This window comes from Phyllostomus discolor, chromosome 4 (assembly GCF_004126475.2).
Source record: "Phyllostomus discolor isolate MPI-MPIP mPhyDis1 chromosome 4, mPhyDis1.pri.v3, whole genome shotgun sequence".
Lineage (NCBI taxonomy): Eukaryota > Metazoa > Chordata > Mammalia > Chiroptera > Phyllostomidae > Phyllostomus > Phyllostomus discolor.
Window position 1 is genome coordinate 53606326 of NC_040906.2, and position 18952 is coordinate 53625277.

The following is an 18952-nucleotide window of genomic DNA, read 5'->3' on the forward strand; positions in this document are numbered from 1 at the left end:
GGTTTTTGCATCCTTTAGTCTTTATAACCACATCTTTTGGAGGGTTAGGGAACAGTTTCCTTTAAAGTTAAATGTTTAGTGAATTTGGAGGAAAAAAACTATTCAAATTAATTAAATTTTGCTTCCTGTTAGTTTATTTGGAATGAGACTAGGCAAAGTTATTTCATGTTGCTTTTAAATGTCTCAGATATTGTTGTTTAGGGTTAGAGATACCTTCAGGTATCAAAAAGCCAGAGAAATTTCTGTCATGTCAGGCCAATGTGTGGACTACCCAGTGTGAAGGTGGTGCCAGGAAATGTTGGAGTTTAATGTTCTGGCTGACACTTTCAAAATGTATAATCATGGAATCCCAGATATTTAGTGCTGGCATGGATCTTAGAGCTTGTAGACAGTACCGCTGAGGGTCTCACAAAATGGGCTATGTCACCAAATTACCTGAGGAGTGTTTTTTTTAATCCTTATACAAGAGAATGTTTATTGATTTGAGTGAAAGAGAGACAGAGATCAACACTGATGTGAGAAAGAAACATCGATCTATTGCCTCCTATATGCACCCTGACAGGGGGTCAAACCCACAACCTAGGTATGTGCCCTCACCGGGAATCAAACCCATAAATTTCTGGTGCATGGGGAGATGCTCTAACCAGCTGAATCACCTGGCCAGGGCCTGAGAAGTATTTTTTAAATCACAGATTCATACTTAAGCTTACTAAATTAGAATTTCTGGTGACAGGACACAGGAATCTGTATATTTAATCATAGATCCAAGTGACTCTATCATGCATCCAAATCTGGACACCAGTCACTATTGAGAACTGTAGAGGGTCTAGTATTTTCCTCTATTGCAAGTTACCAAGTTAGCCTGACACAATTTCATGGATGCTGGCAGAAAACAGGCCAGTCCCAAGTCAGAGACAAAAGCTTTTGTTAAAGCAATGCTAGTAGCCAGAGTATAGCATTTACACTTTTCATAAATTGATGCAAAAAGGGCTGGGTGATACCAATAAATGAAGGGAGGTACTTTATGGGAGAGGAATCCCAGCTTTGAGGAGCCTCTTAAAACAGATGTTAAGCACATCTGACCTTTTCTTGGGATGGAGACACCATCTGTCTTTCAAGGCTATTTGCTATACAAATATCCTTGAAAAATTAGTATGAACAAAAGCAGTCAATGCTTCTGTTCACAATATGTGCAGAAACATGAGAAACCCATAGAGAATTGTTGCCTTCATCCAACTCTCTCATTTTGAGGATCAGGTAACTGAGACCTTAAGAGCTAAAGTGCTTGGTGATATATTCCATTGTTGGCTGTGTGGGGCTCCACCAAGAATTCCATTCTTTCTACGCATATTCCACTCAGCTTTCCTAGACTCCTTTCTTCCTCTCTGGAATTGATTCCTAGATTTACTAAACTGTCAGAAGTAAAATCATTGAACAGAAGGATTTGCTGCATGAGTGAGTAGTAATGACAAGTGCAAATGTTGAGGGCAGGCCAAGAGAGAGCTTAAGATGAAGTCAGGAACACATCCATCTCTAGCTAAGCTGCCTTCTTCATCCTACTTGGCTTGCAACTCTAATGACACAGACATGATACAGGCTTTTATTTAAACTGAATTGGTTATATGAGCTTTGATTTATAAGCAAAAGAAAAGCATTTGAAATTCCTTGCTGTTGTATGTTCCAGACATTCAGCTACCAAAAGGGTAAATTACTACGTGTTAATGAAAGAGAACATGAATAGTTTTATAGTCAATTTCCTATAGATATTTTAGTATATTTGAATAGAAAAATATAAAAATTATTACATATCTATATAAGCCACATAAAATCCTTTCTCAAATAAAGTATGTAATAAATTTAAAAATTATTGAATAAATGGGCCAAAGACAAAGCACTGAGTAATATCTATAGCAAGGAAAGATGATGGTAAAAATGAGGTTTTGAATATAATATTTGCCTTCAAGAAGATAAAAATTTGCTGGCTATGACACTTTAATGGCAAATAAAGAGATCAGAACAGGGAAATATTGAAATTATTTTCACTCCTGTGAAGAAAATGTGAAGTTGAGAAATCTAGATTACAATTTACTCTTGGGTACTAATGAAGAAAAACCTTACAGAAAACATGTAAATGATAACTGTTGACACCATTTCACAAATTTTAAAAATTATTTTGCCTCATTTCAGATACTCTGTCTTGCCTTAGGAACTTTGACATACCTTGAAAATTACATATGTCCTCAAATTTATAAATACTACTGTAACACAGTAGTATTATTTATTATTTTAAATTAAGGGTTTATTTTTCTTACAAGTCCAACATATCTATTGTTCACTGAGAGTCAACACATATGCTGCTGTGAAGTGAGAGCTGGAAGCCCACTTTCAGGTGAGTCCCCTTCCTGGGCTCCTCTCTGCTGGTGACAGTGTGGTCGCAAGAAATCCAAAGTCATTCCTCACAAAATAACAACTCACTACCTCTTACAGGTCTTTCAGGTCACATGTAACCAATCACACCACGACTCCTACATCTGTGAATGCCAACAGACCTCCTGCATAAAAAACAGAGTATATGAGAAATTGTCTGTGTGTACACTTGGATGATCAATCTAACCCTCTCTCCCCTCAAGGACCTTCCCGTGGAAGAAGAAATTGAACCTGCCCCAGTGAGGAGGATTCTGAAACTCAATGCTCCGGAATGGCCCTACATGCTGGTAGGGTCTGTGGGTGCGGCTGCCAATGGGGCAGTCACACCCCTTTACGCCTTTTTGTTCAGCCAGATTCTTGGGGTAAGCAAACAGCTGGACTTGCTTTATTCTCTCACCTTTTGTTCTTCTCTCAGTGGATATTGTCATTTTTGATAGATTGGCTGTTTAACGTATTTAGGTTTTTTTTTTCTCATCTCTAAAGCATTAAAAATGCCCCAGCACCCCATCACACCGAAGGTAAGAAGGCTAAGCTAAGCCCTGTTGTTGGGGCTGTCAGGACACTCATAGAGCCATCGTGTCTGTAAAAACTGCACCACGGCTGCAAATTTAGTGTAGAAAGGGCCAATTTACCTACATGTGAACCAAATCAGAATGCAAACAGGTTTGCTGAATAATACAAAAGGGTTTTAGGGCTATTTTGATCTTGCTGAATTGCTGAGGTACAAAGTTTTACTTATAATAGCAGGTTTTCGTGCATGTTGTGTAAGTCTCTGCTTTCCTGCTGATTGCATCCTTGAGAGAAAATGGGAAAAGGAAAGAGAAGTAAAATAAGGCATGGGAAAAGATTAAATTTATTTGTTTTTCACTTCCTAGAAGTTTTGATATTCTCCATATGACTTCATTGCTATAGTAAAAAAATAACTACAAACATTAAGTAGACACTGTCTAAGCACTTTATATACAACAGTTCATTAAATTCTCCTAATAACCATCTGCAGTAGGTATTCGTATTGTTCCCATTTTACAAAGAAGCAAACCAAGGCATAGAGAACTTAGGATAGCAAGTAGGGAATCTAAGACTCAAATTCAGGCAGTGCAACTATAGAGTAAAGTTCTACTGCAACCTTATCATTGCAAAATTATTTATCAAAATGCTATCAAGTTTTTTGAGTTGAAATTTACACACACATATACATCTTGTGAGGTCAACAGGAAGACCAACCTAGAATGCAGAGAACTTTATTCACTTGTTCAAGGTAACACAGGCATTAGGTGATGGGGCCAGGACTAGAACCCAGCTTTTTGGAAGTCTAAAGGATTTGCCAGAACACCACGCTGTCAGAGCTTAGTTAAGAGTCCTAAATTTTCATTCCCCACCCCCCTTCTCCCCCCTTTCCCTCCCCCCCCCCCCTCCCCTCCCCTCCCCTCCCCTCCCCTCTCCCCTCCCCTCCCCCCTCTCCCCCTCCCTTCCCCCTCACTTTCTCTTCCCTCTCCCCTTCTCTCTTCCTCTCTCAGAACTCCTGACCAGAAATAAATGTTCCCACAGGCAATGAGCTGTACAGAAAGTCCTGGTTAGTCAGCAAAATCAAGTCAGCTGGGTAGCCAGGGTCTCTGGCTTCAATTTCCACACTGCCCCCTTGTGGTAAGTGAGGAAATAATGTTCATTTCAGAGAAGAAATTGGAAACACAGGGACATTCAACTTCTGGTAAATGAAATTTCTGGTTATGTAAAACCTTTATGCTGAAAATCTTTTAAATAATTAATTTATATTCCTTAATGTCTAATGAGTACAATATCCTAAAATAATAGAAATATCTTTGTGTTCAATCAACAGATATCTGTTATCTCCCCTAGACACGGTGCTAGGAACTTAGAAATGCAGTGCCAATCATGGTGTCTTCCTTTAATGGAGTTTCAAGTCTATGAAGAAGACAGGCATTAAACAAAAAAAATTCATTCATCTATTCACCACTTAACAAACATTTATTGATTACTTATTGTTTACTAGACCCTGTTGCTGGTGTTGGGAATAGAAAGATGAAGGAGAAAATCCCAGCCCCCCCACCCCGCTCTCATAAATCTGACATTCTAGTAGTGAGAAGCCCTACTCACACTTGGCAGTGATGTAGATGCAGAAGGCATAGGGGATGGGGTTGTGTTGGTAAAGACCCAAGACTGTACCAGAGATGTTTGCTTTTAAGTAAACCCAGGAAGTCAGCATCTTTGCTGATCATCTCTCTCTGTTTCATAAAAGCAGAGTAAGGAATATGCTTGCCCAACTTCACCTTTTATATGAGCTGCTGTGGAGAGAGTCCTGGTTTCCCTGTCAGGAGACCTTTCTTCTGAAACTGGCTCTGTAGGTTGCTTACCAAGTACTGTATTTATTTTGTTATGATGACTTTTATTTTGCTTTTGGTGCAGAATTCAGTTTCTATTAAAATCTAACCAGTGCCCTTCACTGCTGTGATAATTGGACATCATCTGTCATATGCCCTGGGTTCACATCATGCCACTTCTCTGGGCCTCTGTTTCCTGAACTATAAAGTGAAGAAGCAACAAAGATAATTTCTAAGATAACTTCCAGCTCTAGTGGTCTATGAAATGACCAAGACAAACAATTTGATGATTCAGCTATAACCCCTGCCCTCACAGAGCACCCACTGGCTACTGGTGGTGAGAGTATTCTCTGTGATTCTCCTGGTCACAACCAGAAATCCTAACAAACAGCCTGAACAACTGAGCTTTTCACTTAAGGACTGCAGGACCAGGGCAGCAGGGTCTAGTTGGTGAAATCCAGTCTACTCATGGACTATGTTTGCTAAGGGAATGATCCTAACAAAGTACCGTTTTTCCTCTCTGGTAAAGAAGATTGTTTCTGATTGCTCTTGGAATAATTATCACATATTTGTTAGTAGGTTCATGATGTTTTTATCCCATGAGGTATAATCACGAGTCAGATAATAGTCTGTTTTTAATTGTGCTGTTTTCACTCTGACATCTCTAAGAGGCACAATATTCACTTTGTTGTGTTGAGACCACAGTTCAGAACATGGACTCAGCAAATGACTGGACATTATTAGGAACCTGACTGCTAGTGTAGTGAAGCCTCAGTATATAGAAGGCATAATTTATCTGATACACATTCCCTGGGTCTCTCTCACTTGGAAAATGCTCCCAGTGTTCCAAGCACAGCAATTGGATGGGAAAAAGCCTGAACTGTGGAGTCCGCCAGCCCTGGCTTTGTATGTAGTTGGCCTTTGCTCTCTACTCTTTGTATGCATTTGGGCAAGTGGCTTCTCCTGGATGTGCCTTAGTTTCCTCATCTGTAATCAGGGACAGGAAAATCAATCTCACCGAGCTGTTTTAAGAAGCCCAATTTAAGGAAACCCTCGCTTAAGTTAAATTAGGTTAATTAACACTTTCGGTATCTGGTAAATAGCAACAGTTTTTCTCCTTAAACAAACTTACTATTACAAGAATGGCCCTGATGTATGCTCACACTACAACTTGTCTAAGAACAGAGGAACCTGCTGAAGGCTAGCCCTTTGGGTTGCAGGTGCAAAGAAAGTAGAAAGAACACACGGGGCAGAATTTTGCAAAAAAACTTTTGGATAGATAGATGCCCAATCTTGCATTGAACAGTTATGTGGATCTAACATTAAATCCACATAATAAGTTTAGCGTTTAACATTAGTCAAATATTTTTTTTAACACTGAGAAGATGAGTAATACCAAGAGTCGAAGAGCATGCTCAGAAGTTGCACTGAAATCTGAACAACAGGCATTTCCTTACCAATAATGACCACCAGCTACATAAATGTGCACAAAAGACCTGATGTTTTGGGTTTCAGTTTTCCAGCTATAAAATAAGACTTAAACTGGTGAATCTACAGTTCTCTAGTCTGCGATTATAACAGGTGGATTTACGGAGGAACGGAAACTGTGCCTTCACTGTTTGGGTTTGCAGGGGATTTTTAGAGTGCTTTCAAAAAGCAAACTGAAATATATCTTTAAATTCCTGAAGTTTAACTACTGTAAAGTGAAAATGTGAGCTGCTTTATCAGGGGAAGAATGACTGTGGTGACTTTAGAGCCCACTTTACCTGCATTAAGGACCAGGAAGGCTCTAGAAATGTTTTGTCCTAGAAACAGTAAATCTCATTAATCTGGAACCTCCCCTCCACTTTGGAATTTGTTATACATTGTTTTCAGAAGATTTATTTGGCATATAGCAGACACTCAATAAATATTTATTGAATGAATTGTTTCCTTTAAGCAATAAATAAGGACTTGTTGTATAGCTCTACAATGTATGCTTCTTTTTTCTGAACTCTCAGTTTCCTCATTCAATCCGAATTAGAAAGAGTTTTTTAAAGATTTTATTTATTTATTTTTAGAGAGGGAAAGGAGGGAGAGAGAGAGAGAGAGAGAGAGAGAGAAACATCAATGTATGGTTGCTGAGGGCCATGGCCTGCAACCCAGGCATGTGCCCTGATTGGGAATCGAACCTGTGACACTTTGGTTCGCAGCCCGCACTCAATCCACTGAGCTATGCCAGCCAGGGCTTGAATTAGAAAGATTTTGTTATACCTAAAACCCCTGTCATTGTGGGGCAATAGAGTAGGCAGCTATTCTCTCCACTTTCTTATTGCAGCAGCTTGGTCCCCAGTCCACTACTTGAGCATATCTGTAAATTCAGAAAATAGGTACTTATGAGTATAGTTTACTACTTATTATAGGCTAAGACAACCCACTCACAATTTTCATAGTTTTTGAAGGGAATGTTTTCAGCTTCTGGTGATTTAGAGGCAACAACCTCAGTTTCAGATGGATGGAAGCTTTTTTCTTTCCTAAGCCAATTGCCAATTCCAGTTAATGCCTTGATAGCTAGTTGTTTTATAATGATGCTAGTGTGTGTGTGTGTGTGTGTGTGTGTGTGTGTGTATTCTATAAAACTAATGAACTAATGACAGGCAATATACCTGACTGGGAACATGTTCCCGTGTAAAGGAACATCATCCTTTACTGCATCTATTGTGGAAGAAAGACCAAGGTTATAATATTTGAGTTTTGTCCCATATAACATTCTTGGATTCTCAAGCATCTCCCCTCTTCCCTCCTTTCCTCCTTTCCTCCCTCCTTTCCTCCCTCCCTCCCTCCCTTCCTTCCTTCCTTCCTTCCTTTTATTTATATTATTACATAAAGGATTTGAGGTATTTCATCACATTTTCCATCTGTATTGAAGAAAAGCCAACATAATTGCCTATATCAGGGAAAGAAACAAGATGAAAATTTTGCAAATCATAGCCACTGGTTTTCATTCTCTAGGGTTCCCTCCCTGCGGGGAATTAAAGTACACACATTCCAAGTTAACTTTGCCTTAATTACTAGTATGTTTAAAGTGAAATCATTTTTAATTCTATGTTTAAGAGAAACTTCTAAAAGAACTTTGATTTCTTTTGCAATTGTTTGTAATAATAAATTTACTTCCTTGCTTACTGCTTGCAAAGACTTTTTCACTTCCTGATAAAGAAGAGCAAAGGTCGGAGATCTACGGTGTGTGCCTGCTTTTTGTGGCAATGGGCTGTGTATCCCTTTGCACTCAATTTCTCCAGGTAAGGAATTTTTTTTTCTAAATAAGCAATTTAGCTATTATTTCCATCTGTAGCAATTTATTTCCATCTTTTCAGTATTACCATATCACTAAAGACTCTTTTGTGATCTAGGGATACGCTTTTGCTAAATCTGGAGAACTCCTCACAAAAAGGCTACGTAAATTTGGTTTCAGAGCAATCTTAGGGCAAAACATTGGCTGGTTTGATGACCTCAGAAATAGCCCTGGAGCACTGACAACAAGGCTTGCTACAGATGCTTCCCAAGTTCAAGGGGTAAGCTGTGGGTGGGGTGGGGGAGATGAGGGTGTGTACTAGGGCTGGAGTAACTCTGGTAGACTTTCTTTTGAGCTGTCAGAAAATCACCTACGTATTTCCTATGAAATGGGACCTCACAGGATTTGGATTCCCCAGAGCCACCTATTCTCCTATTCCCAATGCTGAGAAACAGTAGCTAAAAAGCACAGGGTCACCTAGGCAGTGCCCAGAATTGGTGTTATGGCATGAGTGAAAATATGTCAGGGTTTTGGGTTTCCTCAAAGTCTAGCAATAAAGGAGGACTTTCCTGAGACACCTGTCTCTGAACATTTTTAGGCTCCGAGGCTCAGATCTCAGATTCCACAAGACTTGCTAGAGCTCCCCAGAGGGTGGAAGCCAAGAGTGTGGGGGAAAGCCTCCTTACCTAGCTCGACACATCCTTCACTATTTTTTCGTTCTCAAAGTGTAATCATTGGATTATACTGAAAGTATAATCATTTCGAAGGGTTTAATATGCATTATCTTACTGATTAAAGGAAAGTCTATACCAATTCACTCTCATCATCTGAGTATTCTAGTGTCCAGCTCACCTTACTCTTGAGCTTAGGTTAAATAAATAAACCATAATCTTTTCTATTTTTCTGTCCTTCAGTCTGCAAGGGGCTTTTAAAAGTTATTCACTCTTACTAGAATTTGGAGAGTAGCATCTAATCATCTCACAAAAATTTTACTTATCCTTTAAAAAAGGTTTCTAAGAGTTTTCTAATATTTTTTTAAATGAGGTTACTAACCAAGGTCAAATTTATATTAATATTGGTATGAGGTAGAAATTTGTCTTTTTTCCTTCAAGATTAATAGAAATTAAAAAAATATATTTAATATAGATTTCATTTTCTATTGATTCAAAATTTTCCTGCCCTTTGTGAATATCAACTTCCCATGTACATGTAGAACTACTATATGGGGTTCTCTATTCTCTTTGATCAATTTCATTTATAATAAAGTTATAGTAATTAAAACTTTTATTATAAGTTCTTATTATCTGGTAAGGCACAGTGATTTTCTCCTTGAAAATTTTCCTCTATCTATTCCTGGACATTGATTATTCTAAGTGAACTTTAAAATCATCTCGACTTCTTAAAAAACTTCATTTTGATTTTGATTGAACACACACACTCACACTCACACTCACACTCACAGATTGCTTTTGTGGAGATACTGAAAATTCTCAAGAGAGACATAACAAATAAGACCCTTTGGTTTTTAGCAAGGTTTATAGCTATATTAATATACCCCTCCATCTTTTTCCTTTTTCTTATTTATTTTTTCACTATTTGAATAGATATTTTTCTCAATTCTATTTTTAAATGAATGTTGGAGGTTGAAACTAAAACTACTATTTTTGTATATTTATCTTATAGTCACCCATTTTTTCAAATTCTGTTATTAATTATAATTTCTTAATATAATCTTCTGGATTTTCTAGGCATATAATCAAATTATATGCAAAAGAGATAATTTTATTTCTCCTGTTTTAATATTTGAACCAATGATTTTTTTGTTTTTCTTTACTATTAGAACTTTCAAACATTGTTGAATAAGATAATAATAATAGGAGATTGTCTTAAGCTAAATATTGTAGGAAATCATAAAGTAGACTTGTTGGGCTACATACAAATTTCTGCCTTTTATATAAACTATATAATTATAAACTAGGAAAATATCTATAACAAGGATTAATATGTTTAATAACTCTAATATGTGTAGTACCTCTAAAATTGAGAGAAGATCAAAAACAAATTAATAAAAATGTTAAAAATAGATATATGGACAGGCAATTCCTCCCCCAAAAATGGAAATGTAAGAGGGAAATTAATAAATGAAGATCTGTTCAACTTCACTAATAGAGCTCCACTAGTAAAACAATGAGATACCATTTTGCACCTATCAACTCAGTAAAACTACCATGAATAATAACTTCCTATATTTGTGAAGATGAGGAGAAACTGACATTTATGTAATATTGGTCACAGTATAAATTCCTTCAACCTGTTTAAGAGAGTAATCAGGTAGGTAAACCCTTTACCAAAATTTATGTAGAGAAAATTCTCTCTTATTGTGTGACAGTATGCATTCAAGCATATTTTTTGTACTGACAAAAAATTAATAAATCACATGGAAACTACCTGAATATCTACCCATAGGAAATAGTTGAACAAATTCTGATACAGCCATACTAAAGAATATTAAGCAGCTAGTTTTCACAGTGCCATATATAAGGATCTGGAAGGATGGTTATGTTACACTAAGTGAGAAAAAATCAAAGTGCAAAGTAATATGCAGAATGTGATCCTTTTTTGTGAAAACACATACATATGTATATGTATGCAGCCTAACACACTATATATGTACATGTATATTTATAGTAATACAGCCTAACACACTGTATATCAATTAAATAAAGTATAAAAGGAAACAAAATAATATTCCAAGGAAAACTGCACAGCTATTTTTCAAAGACTCCTTTCCAACCAGAAAATCTTCTTCATAAAATTGTGGTAAAATATACATAACATAAAATTTTGATAAAATATAAATAACCAAATTTACCATTTTAATAATTTTAAGTGTACAATTTCATGGCATTAAGCATATTCACACTGTTATGCAACTCTCACCACTATCCATATCCAGAAAGTTTTCATCAGCCCACACAGAAACTCTGCATCCATTAAATAATAACTGGCCATTGCTCCCTCCACTCTCCTCTGATAACCTCCATTCAGTCCTGTCTCTGTAAATTCTAGGAACCTCATATAAGCTGAATCATGCAAAATTTGTGGTGACTGGCCTGTTTCCCTCAATGTCTTCAAGTTTTGTCCATATTGTGAAATATGTCAGAATTTCATTTCTTTTTTAAGGGTGAATAACACATCATTGCATACCTAGACTGCATTTTGTTTGACCATTCCCCCATAGATGGGCACTTGAGTTGCTTGTACCTTGTAGCTATTGTGGATAATGATGGTATGAGCATAGGTACAAAACTAAGAAATTCTTAACTTAGATTTTACTCTTGTCTTCAAGGGAGCTAGTACCAACACATGGGAATTCTGTGGACCACAGAGTTCCTATTCTATTTGAGTGTTCAGCACAGTAGAAAGATGCAGGTTATAAATACTGCTTTAGCACCTGTAGTTACCTAATACCTTACTTTTGGTTGTTTTACATTCTTTGTCTTAAATAATGCTAAAGTCTCTTCAATTTTGATTAGCAGTCTTGTAGAGTTGTGTGCACCCATGCATTTTCTATACCGGAGGCACCAACCTTTGGTCATGTTTGCATAGCTGCAAGTGAAATGAAGACTTGGAACTATCAAATACTTTTGATTAGCATAAATACTAATTACCACAGTGGTCCCATCTCCATCTATGTTGAGACTGAGTCCATTTCGTCTATCTGTGTTGACTAAACAGCTATATATTAAGTCAGCATGTAACTTTGTGCCAGTGAGCAGGCTAACTTCAGTGAGAATCAAAGTGTCTTATAATAGGCCTGAGTGAATTTTAAAACTGTAATTATGGCACAAGCATCAATCTTCACTGAAAAATAAGTAATATCATCATAAGCCTAATGCTTGGGTATTTTCAAGCAAGCCAAATGCATGATGCCTGACAGCCATGCAACCCATGCTTAGGGCTGAATTAATCTCACACTCACTACTCAAGCTCTGACACCCATGAAATGAGGTCAGTTAATAGATGAGCTTCCAAGAAGCTATGAATAAAATGGACTTTTATTAATCTAGCCTTCACATGTATTAGGAGAGCCCATTATTTAAAATAACCTACCTTTTTAAATATGGAACTACCATATGACCCAGTAATTCCACTCTTAGGTATATATCCAAAAGAACTGAAATCAGGGACACACAAAAAATCTTTCAACACCAGTGTTCATAGCAGAATTATTTATTATGACCAAAAGGTAGAAACACCCAGGTGTTTATCAACAGATGAATGGTCTATACATATAATGGAATATTATTCTGCCTTTAAAAGGAATGATCCAAAATCCACTTCTGGGTATTTATCTGAAGTAAAGGAAAACACTAATTTGAAAAGACATATACACTCCTTCATTGTGGCATTATTTATGATAGCCAAGATGTAGATGTAACCTAAGTTCCATCAATAGATGACTAGATAAAGAAGATGTAATATTTATAAATGAAGAATGAACTACTTTTTGCAACAACATGGGTGGACTTAGAGAGCATTATACTAAGTGAAATAAGTTAGAGAAAAACACATACCATATGATTTATCTTGTATGTGAAATCTAAAAGACAAAACAAAACATAAACAGACTCACAGATACAGAACACAAACTGATGATTGCCAGAGGGAGAGGAGGTGGGGGAATGGGTGAAGTGGGTGAGGGAAATTCAGAGAGGTACAAACTGTGACTAAATAAGTCACAGGAGTGTAATGTGCATCATCAGGAATAGAGTCAATAATACTGTAATAAATTTGTACGGTGACAGGTGGTTACAAGACTTATCATGGTGATTATTTCTTAAGATATTTAAATGTTAAATCACAATGTTGTACACTGAAGCTAATATGATATTGTATGTTAACTGTGCTTCAATTTAAAAAAAGAAAATTCTGATACATGCTATAACACAAATAGACTTTAAAAGCTTTAGGCTTAGTAATATAAACTAGACACAGAAACATATTGTATCATTTCGCTCACATGTGGTACCTAGGAAAGGCAAATTCATAGACAGAAAATAGAATAGAGGTTATCAGGGCCTTGGGAGGGGGTGGAATGGAGGTTATTGTTTAATGGGCACAGAGTTCTTGTGGGGGATGATGAAAAGTTTATGGGTGTGGATGGTGGTGATGGTTACACTACATTGTAAATGTACTTAGTGTCATTGAATAGTACAGTTATGAGTGGCTGAAATAATAAACATTATGTTATATATATTTTAACATAGTATTTTTTAAATTACATTTTATTGATTATGCTATTACAGTTGTCCTAATTTCCCCCCTTTGCCTCCCCTCCACCCAGCACCCCCCACTCCCTTAGGCAATCCCCACACCCTTGTTCATATCCATGGCTCATGTGTATAAGTTCTTTGGCTACTCCATTTCCTATACTGTACTTTACATCCCCATGACTATTCTGTAACTACCTATTTGTACTTCTTAATCCCCTCGCCTCTTCACCCATTCCCCCACACCCCATTCCCATTGGCAACCATCAAAATGCTCTCTGTATCCATGATTCAGTCTCTGTTTTTCTTGTTTTCTTAGTTTGTTTTTTAGCTTCAATTGTTGATAGGAAGGTATTTTTTGCCATTTTATTGTTCATAGTTTTGATCTTCTTTTTCTTGAATAAGTCCCTTCAACATTTCAAATAATAATGGTTTGCTGCTGCTGAACCCCTTTAGTTTTTTCTTGTCTGGGAAGCTCTTTATCTGCCCTTTGATTCTAAATGATAGCTTTGCTGGATAGAGCAATCTTGGCTGTAGGTCTCTGCTTTTCACGACTTTGAATACTTCTTGTCAATCCCTCTAGCCTCCAAAGTTTTCTTTTGAGAAATCTGCTGATAGTGTTATAGAAACTCCCCAGTAATTAAGTAACTTCTTTTCTCTTGCTGCTATGAAGATTTTCTCTTTATTTTTAATGTTTGGCATTTTAATTATGATGTATCTTGGGGTAGGCCTCTTTGTGTCCATCTTGTTTGGGACTCTCTGTGCTTCCTGGCTTTCCATGTCTATTTTCTTCACCAACTCAGGGAAGTTTTCTTTCATTATTTTTTCAAATAGATTTCCAATTTCCTGCTCTTTCTCTTCTCCTTCTGGCACCCCTATGATGCAAACATTGGACCTCTTGAAGTTTTCCCATAGGCTGATTATACTATCCTCATTTTTTTGGATTCTTTTTTCTTCTTGTTGTTCTGATTGGTTGTTTTTTGCTTCCTTATGTTCCAAATCATCAATCTGATTCTTGGCTTCTTGCACTTTACTGTTGTTTCCCTGTAAATTATTCTTCATTTCAATTAGTGTAGCCATTGTTTCTGACTGGATCTTTTTTTTATACTGTTGAGGTTCTAAGTTCCTTGAGCATCCTAATAAATAGTGTTTGGAACTCTACATCTGATAGATTGCTTATCTCCATTTCGTTTAACTCTTTTTCTGGAGTTTTGATCTGTTCTTCCATTTGGGCCATATTTCTTTGTCTCTTTGTTTTGGTAGCCTACTTGTGTTTGTTTCTATGTATTAGGTAGAGCTGCTTTGACTCTGTGACTTGGTAGTGTAGCCTAATGTTGTAGGTGTCCTGTAGGGTCCAGTGGCACAGTCTCCCCTGTCACCCAAACTGACAACTTCAGGTTGCTCTTCATGTGGGCTGAGTATACCCTCCTCTTGTAGTTGAGCCTTGTCTGCTATTGGCAGATTAATGGAAGGGATGTACCCAGGCCAGTCAGCTGTAAGGATTGTCTGTGACCACTTAGTACCAACCTCTGCCCTCTGTAGAGGATTGGCTGTGCAGGGGCAGGATGGTGGTGCTCAGATGTGGTCTGTAACTGTCCACTAGGTGCACTGGTCCTGGGGTTTCCTGGGTGGTGGAGGTCAAAGTCCACCCACATGTGTGTTTTGCCTAGGACCACCCTTCCTGAGCTTTAAAGCAATCTGAGGTGGTTGCTAGTTGTGCTGGGCTTGGAGATTCCCAGGCAAAGCCAAGCTGTGACTCTAATCTGGCTGCTACCAGGGCTCAATGAAGCCAGCTATTGCTTGCTTGATAGGATTTAGGAGCCAGGACAAGCCATTTATATGGAAAAGAAGCTAGGGTGGGCCTGTAAATTGTGTGGGGCAGAGCCTCTGGGGATCTCCAAGGCAGGTCACACAGCCAGGAGTGTCAGATATGGCACCAGCTTGCCCACAATGTGGGGGTAGGGTTTAGCAAAGGGACAAAGGTTCACTTTGATGCCAGACACTTCAGTTCCTTCCTTTATGCCACTGGTGCCTTTCAAGCTGCTGTCCTGGTGCTGGAGCTCAGACGGAGGAGTCTGAGTAGGTGAGTGCATGTGTGGGTTCTTTAAGAGGAACTGCTTGGGACTCCAGAAGTTTCTTCCACTGACACAATCCCCATTGGTTCTTGCAGCCAGAAGTTGTGGGGACTTGCCTTCTGGCACTGGAAGCCTGGGTGGGGGGGCTTGGTGTGGGTCTGGGACTCCTTGCTCCTGAGAGACCCCTCCACATGTGGGTAAGGGACCAGCCCGTTCTGTGTCTGCACCCCTCTCACCCAGTAGGGATGGATGTGGCTTCTTTAATTCCATAGTTGTCAGACTTCCATTCAGCTCAATTTCTGATGGTTCTGAGTAATGGTTCTGTAATTTAGTTGTAATTTTTTTTAATCACCTTTCAAATACAGTTTTCTCCTTTTTACTCCCAATCCAGTCGATTTAGTTGTAATTTTGATGTGGTTTTGCAAAGAGGTGAGCCATGTCTACCTGCACTGGCATCTTGACTGGCAGTCAGTCCTATCATAATAACTTTAAAAAAACTATTTTCTTAGTATAAAATAGCCATTTCACATAATGGGTTACGGTAAAAGAGACTGTATATCTGAGGTTACTTGACTGCTTTTGATTTCCAGGCTACCGGCTCTCAAATCGGGATGATGGTCAATTCCTTCACTAACATCACGGTGGCCATGATTATCGCCTTCCTCTTTAGCTGGAAGCTAAGCCTGGTCATATTGTGTTTCCTCCCTTTCTTGGCTTTATCGGGAGCTGTACAGACCAGAATGTTGACAGGATTTGCCTCTCAAGACAAGCAGGCTCTGGAGATTGCGGGGCAGGTAATCTTATAGACCCAGTTTCTAGACTGATCATGGCTCAGTGGCTGTCACGCCAACTGTTAAGAATAAGTGTGCAGCACAAAGAGACTTGGAAGCTGTGAGCTCACTAACTTTTGTGCTTAGCAACCTCCCACTAGCCCTTTTCATATATGCCTCTGCCCAAAGGCTGTGACAATAAAGTTCTGTTACAGAATTTGAGTAAGTTTGGACAGATAGTGGGGCATGTTCAATTTGGCTACATGTTCAATTTCCTCTCAAATCGTTATTTTTTCCACAGTTCAATTTAGTGTATTTTCATTTGAAGAGCCAATAGTTTAGTTTTCTATCTGTTCAGTTTTTGTCAGCTTAATGGTTTCCCCAGGTCATGCTGCCCACATGGAGCAGGATTATCTTTTTAATCGCACACACTTTTTATTTTCACACTTGAGTGTGTGGTGGACTTGTGGCAAATGTTGTTCCTATAAAGAACCATGAAGTATAGCCTAGATTCAAATTCACTGAGGTTTTAGTTATGCACTTTAAAAAATGTGTTCTAAGTAACATCGGGTTGTCAGGGGTAAATGAGGGAATGGCAGCATGAACATCCTTTAGGTGTGAGAAATCATGCACATGCACACACACATAGACACACCCTCCTTCTTTTAGCCACTTTACTCTAATCTAGGTATTGTCTCTTTTAAGAGAGAGAATGTGAATACTGCCCAAGCAGGCAGAAGCCAAAAGGATTTCATACACCAGTAGTTGGAAGCAGCCCACCTTTGTGTCTTATTTAGGATAGGACCTTAACTTAGAAACAGTGATTATTTACCCTGGAGGATAGATTGAAACAAAGCTGTAGTATAGACTAAAAGATAAACTTTATAATTAATGTTAGTTTATTTAAATAATATTTGGTCATTAATTTTTTAAGAAAATAGAAGCTAATATTTTAAATTTGTATTATTAAATAAACTTTTGTCCAAGAAGATATTTAAGATACCATGTTAGACATTGTAAAGGAATTAATGGACAAGCTGAAAAGCTTTCAAGGATAACTAACCATGTATATATATCTGCCCCTTCCCCCGCTACCACCACCACTCCACAGTCAGTGGAGGCAACAACGCCATGGTAGTTTTAAATACAACTTGAGCTTAACTCAGAGAATGTCTCACGGTCCAACTCAGTTGATCTCCATCAACTTCTTTGTGTTCCCAGATAATATCTTTGTCTCTGATTTGTAACACATTCTGCCATTTGCACTAGATCTAATCCATGTAGCAGCTGAAATACCACAAAAGTAGTTATTTAAATTCTTTTATTCCTAAGACTCTTTTTCATTCTTCAGATCACAAGTGAAGCCCTCAGTAATATCCGCACTATTGCTGGCATTGGGAAGGAGAGGCACTTTATTGAAGCATTTGAGAGAGAGCTGGTGAAGCCATTTAAGACGGCCATTCGAAAAGCAAATGTTTATGGATTCTGCTTTGGTTTTTCCCAGTGTATTGTGTTTGTTGCTAATTCTGCTTCCTACAGATATGGAGGTTACTTAATCTACAATGAAGGGCTCCATTTCAGCTATGTGTTCAGGTAAGGACTATAGGCTGAAGTCATAGAAGATCACACCACGTGGGAGGAATAGCTTGGCTCTATAAGTTAGCTTTTGATGCTTAACAAACCATTGCAAACTTGGTGTCTTAAAAAGCTGGGATTTATTGTTTCTCAAGATTCTGTGGATTCTCAGAGTGGTTCCCTTACTTACTTGTTACTTACTATAAATCATAATATCACAGAGGAGTAAAAAGTCATATTACAAAGGGGTACATATGGAATAATAGGATGAATTAAGCATTTTCATAATCTATCATACTGGCTAATGCTAACAAAATCTAGAGACCTCAAACAGAATGGTTCAGAGAACTACTTTATTTGAATACTACTTCTTACAAAAAGGGCACGTTTCCAGCTCACTCCTTCTAGCTGGAGACAGAAAAGGGCAGCTCAGGGAAATTATGTTCCTTTCTTATAGCTGGAGCCTGCTCTTCTAATAAGCTTAGCTTTGAGTCCAGTTTCTCACATTTCCAGAGGTGAGAGAGAACCTAAGGGTGTCAGGGCACCCAGGGACATGTATATACATGGGTGTGGTGTGGTGTGGTAGGGGGCATTAGAGGGAGCTTAGAGAGATAAGGGGAAATGGCCCAAGGAAGCCATTGGAAGCCATGGCCCTTGGAAGGCATTAGGGAAAGTGGTCCCAACAGAAATCTGTCCTTTTGGGTTATTTCTCAAGTCATGAGTTCTGTCTTCTTGCCTTTGAGCTGCAATATAGAAGAATTTTTTTCTCCTGCCCCATTACACTGACCCCAACCAGGAAAGTCTCTTCTAACTGTCTACACATTTAGAGCTATTAAGTCTGAAATCACAAATTGTTGCTTTTTAGTTCATGTAAGATTTCTGAAGAATTATTTGACAACATGTAAAAATTTGGAGATTACAGAAAGCTCCTCATTTCTGGCTTCTCTTTAAAAACTGAAAGACCACCTTCCACCATCTCCCCACTTTATTCATTCTTTGTCATTGCTTTAAGCTTTGGACTGGGCTCCTGGAGATGTTTGGGTTTGCAAGTCTGGCCTAAAACAATTCCTGTTTATAAACTGAGCAATAAAACTCACAAGGACACTGCCCACTTACCACTACTGGGGCGGGTCCTCTGTGCTTGGCAGTGCAGGTGGGCCACTCTGCTGGGCACCCCTTGCATCGTAGTGTGTATAGCCTCAGAGCTGTGTCTCACCGAGTT

General features: G+C 38.3%; 1 protein-coding gene across 1 annotated transcript in view; it reads left to right on the top strand.

Moving 5' to 3' along the window:
- Nucleotides 1-18952, top strand: part of ABCB11 (ATP binding cassette subfamily B member 11) — an 85761-nt gene that overhangs the window by 55347 nt on the left and 11462 nt on the right. The window contains 5 exon segments of the mRNA XM_036023345.1: nt 2626-2789; nt 7940-8044; nt 8156-8317; nt 15976-16179; nt 17507-17748. Of these exon segments, the coding sequence (XP_035879238.1) occupies nt 2626-2789; nt 7940-8044; nt 8156-8317; nt 15976-16179; nt 17507-17748 (877 nt within the window).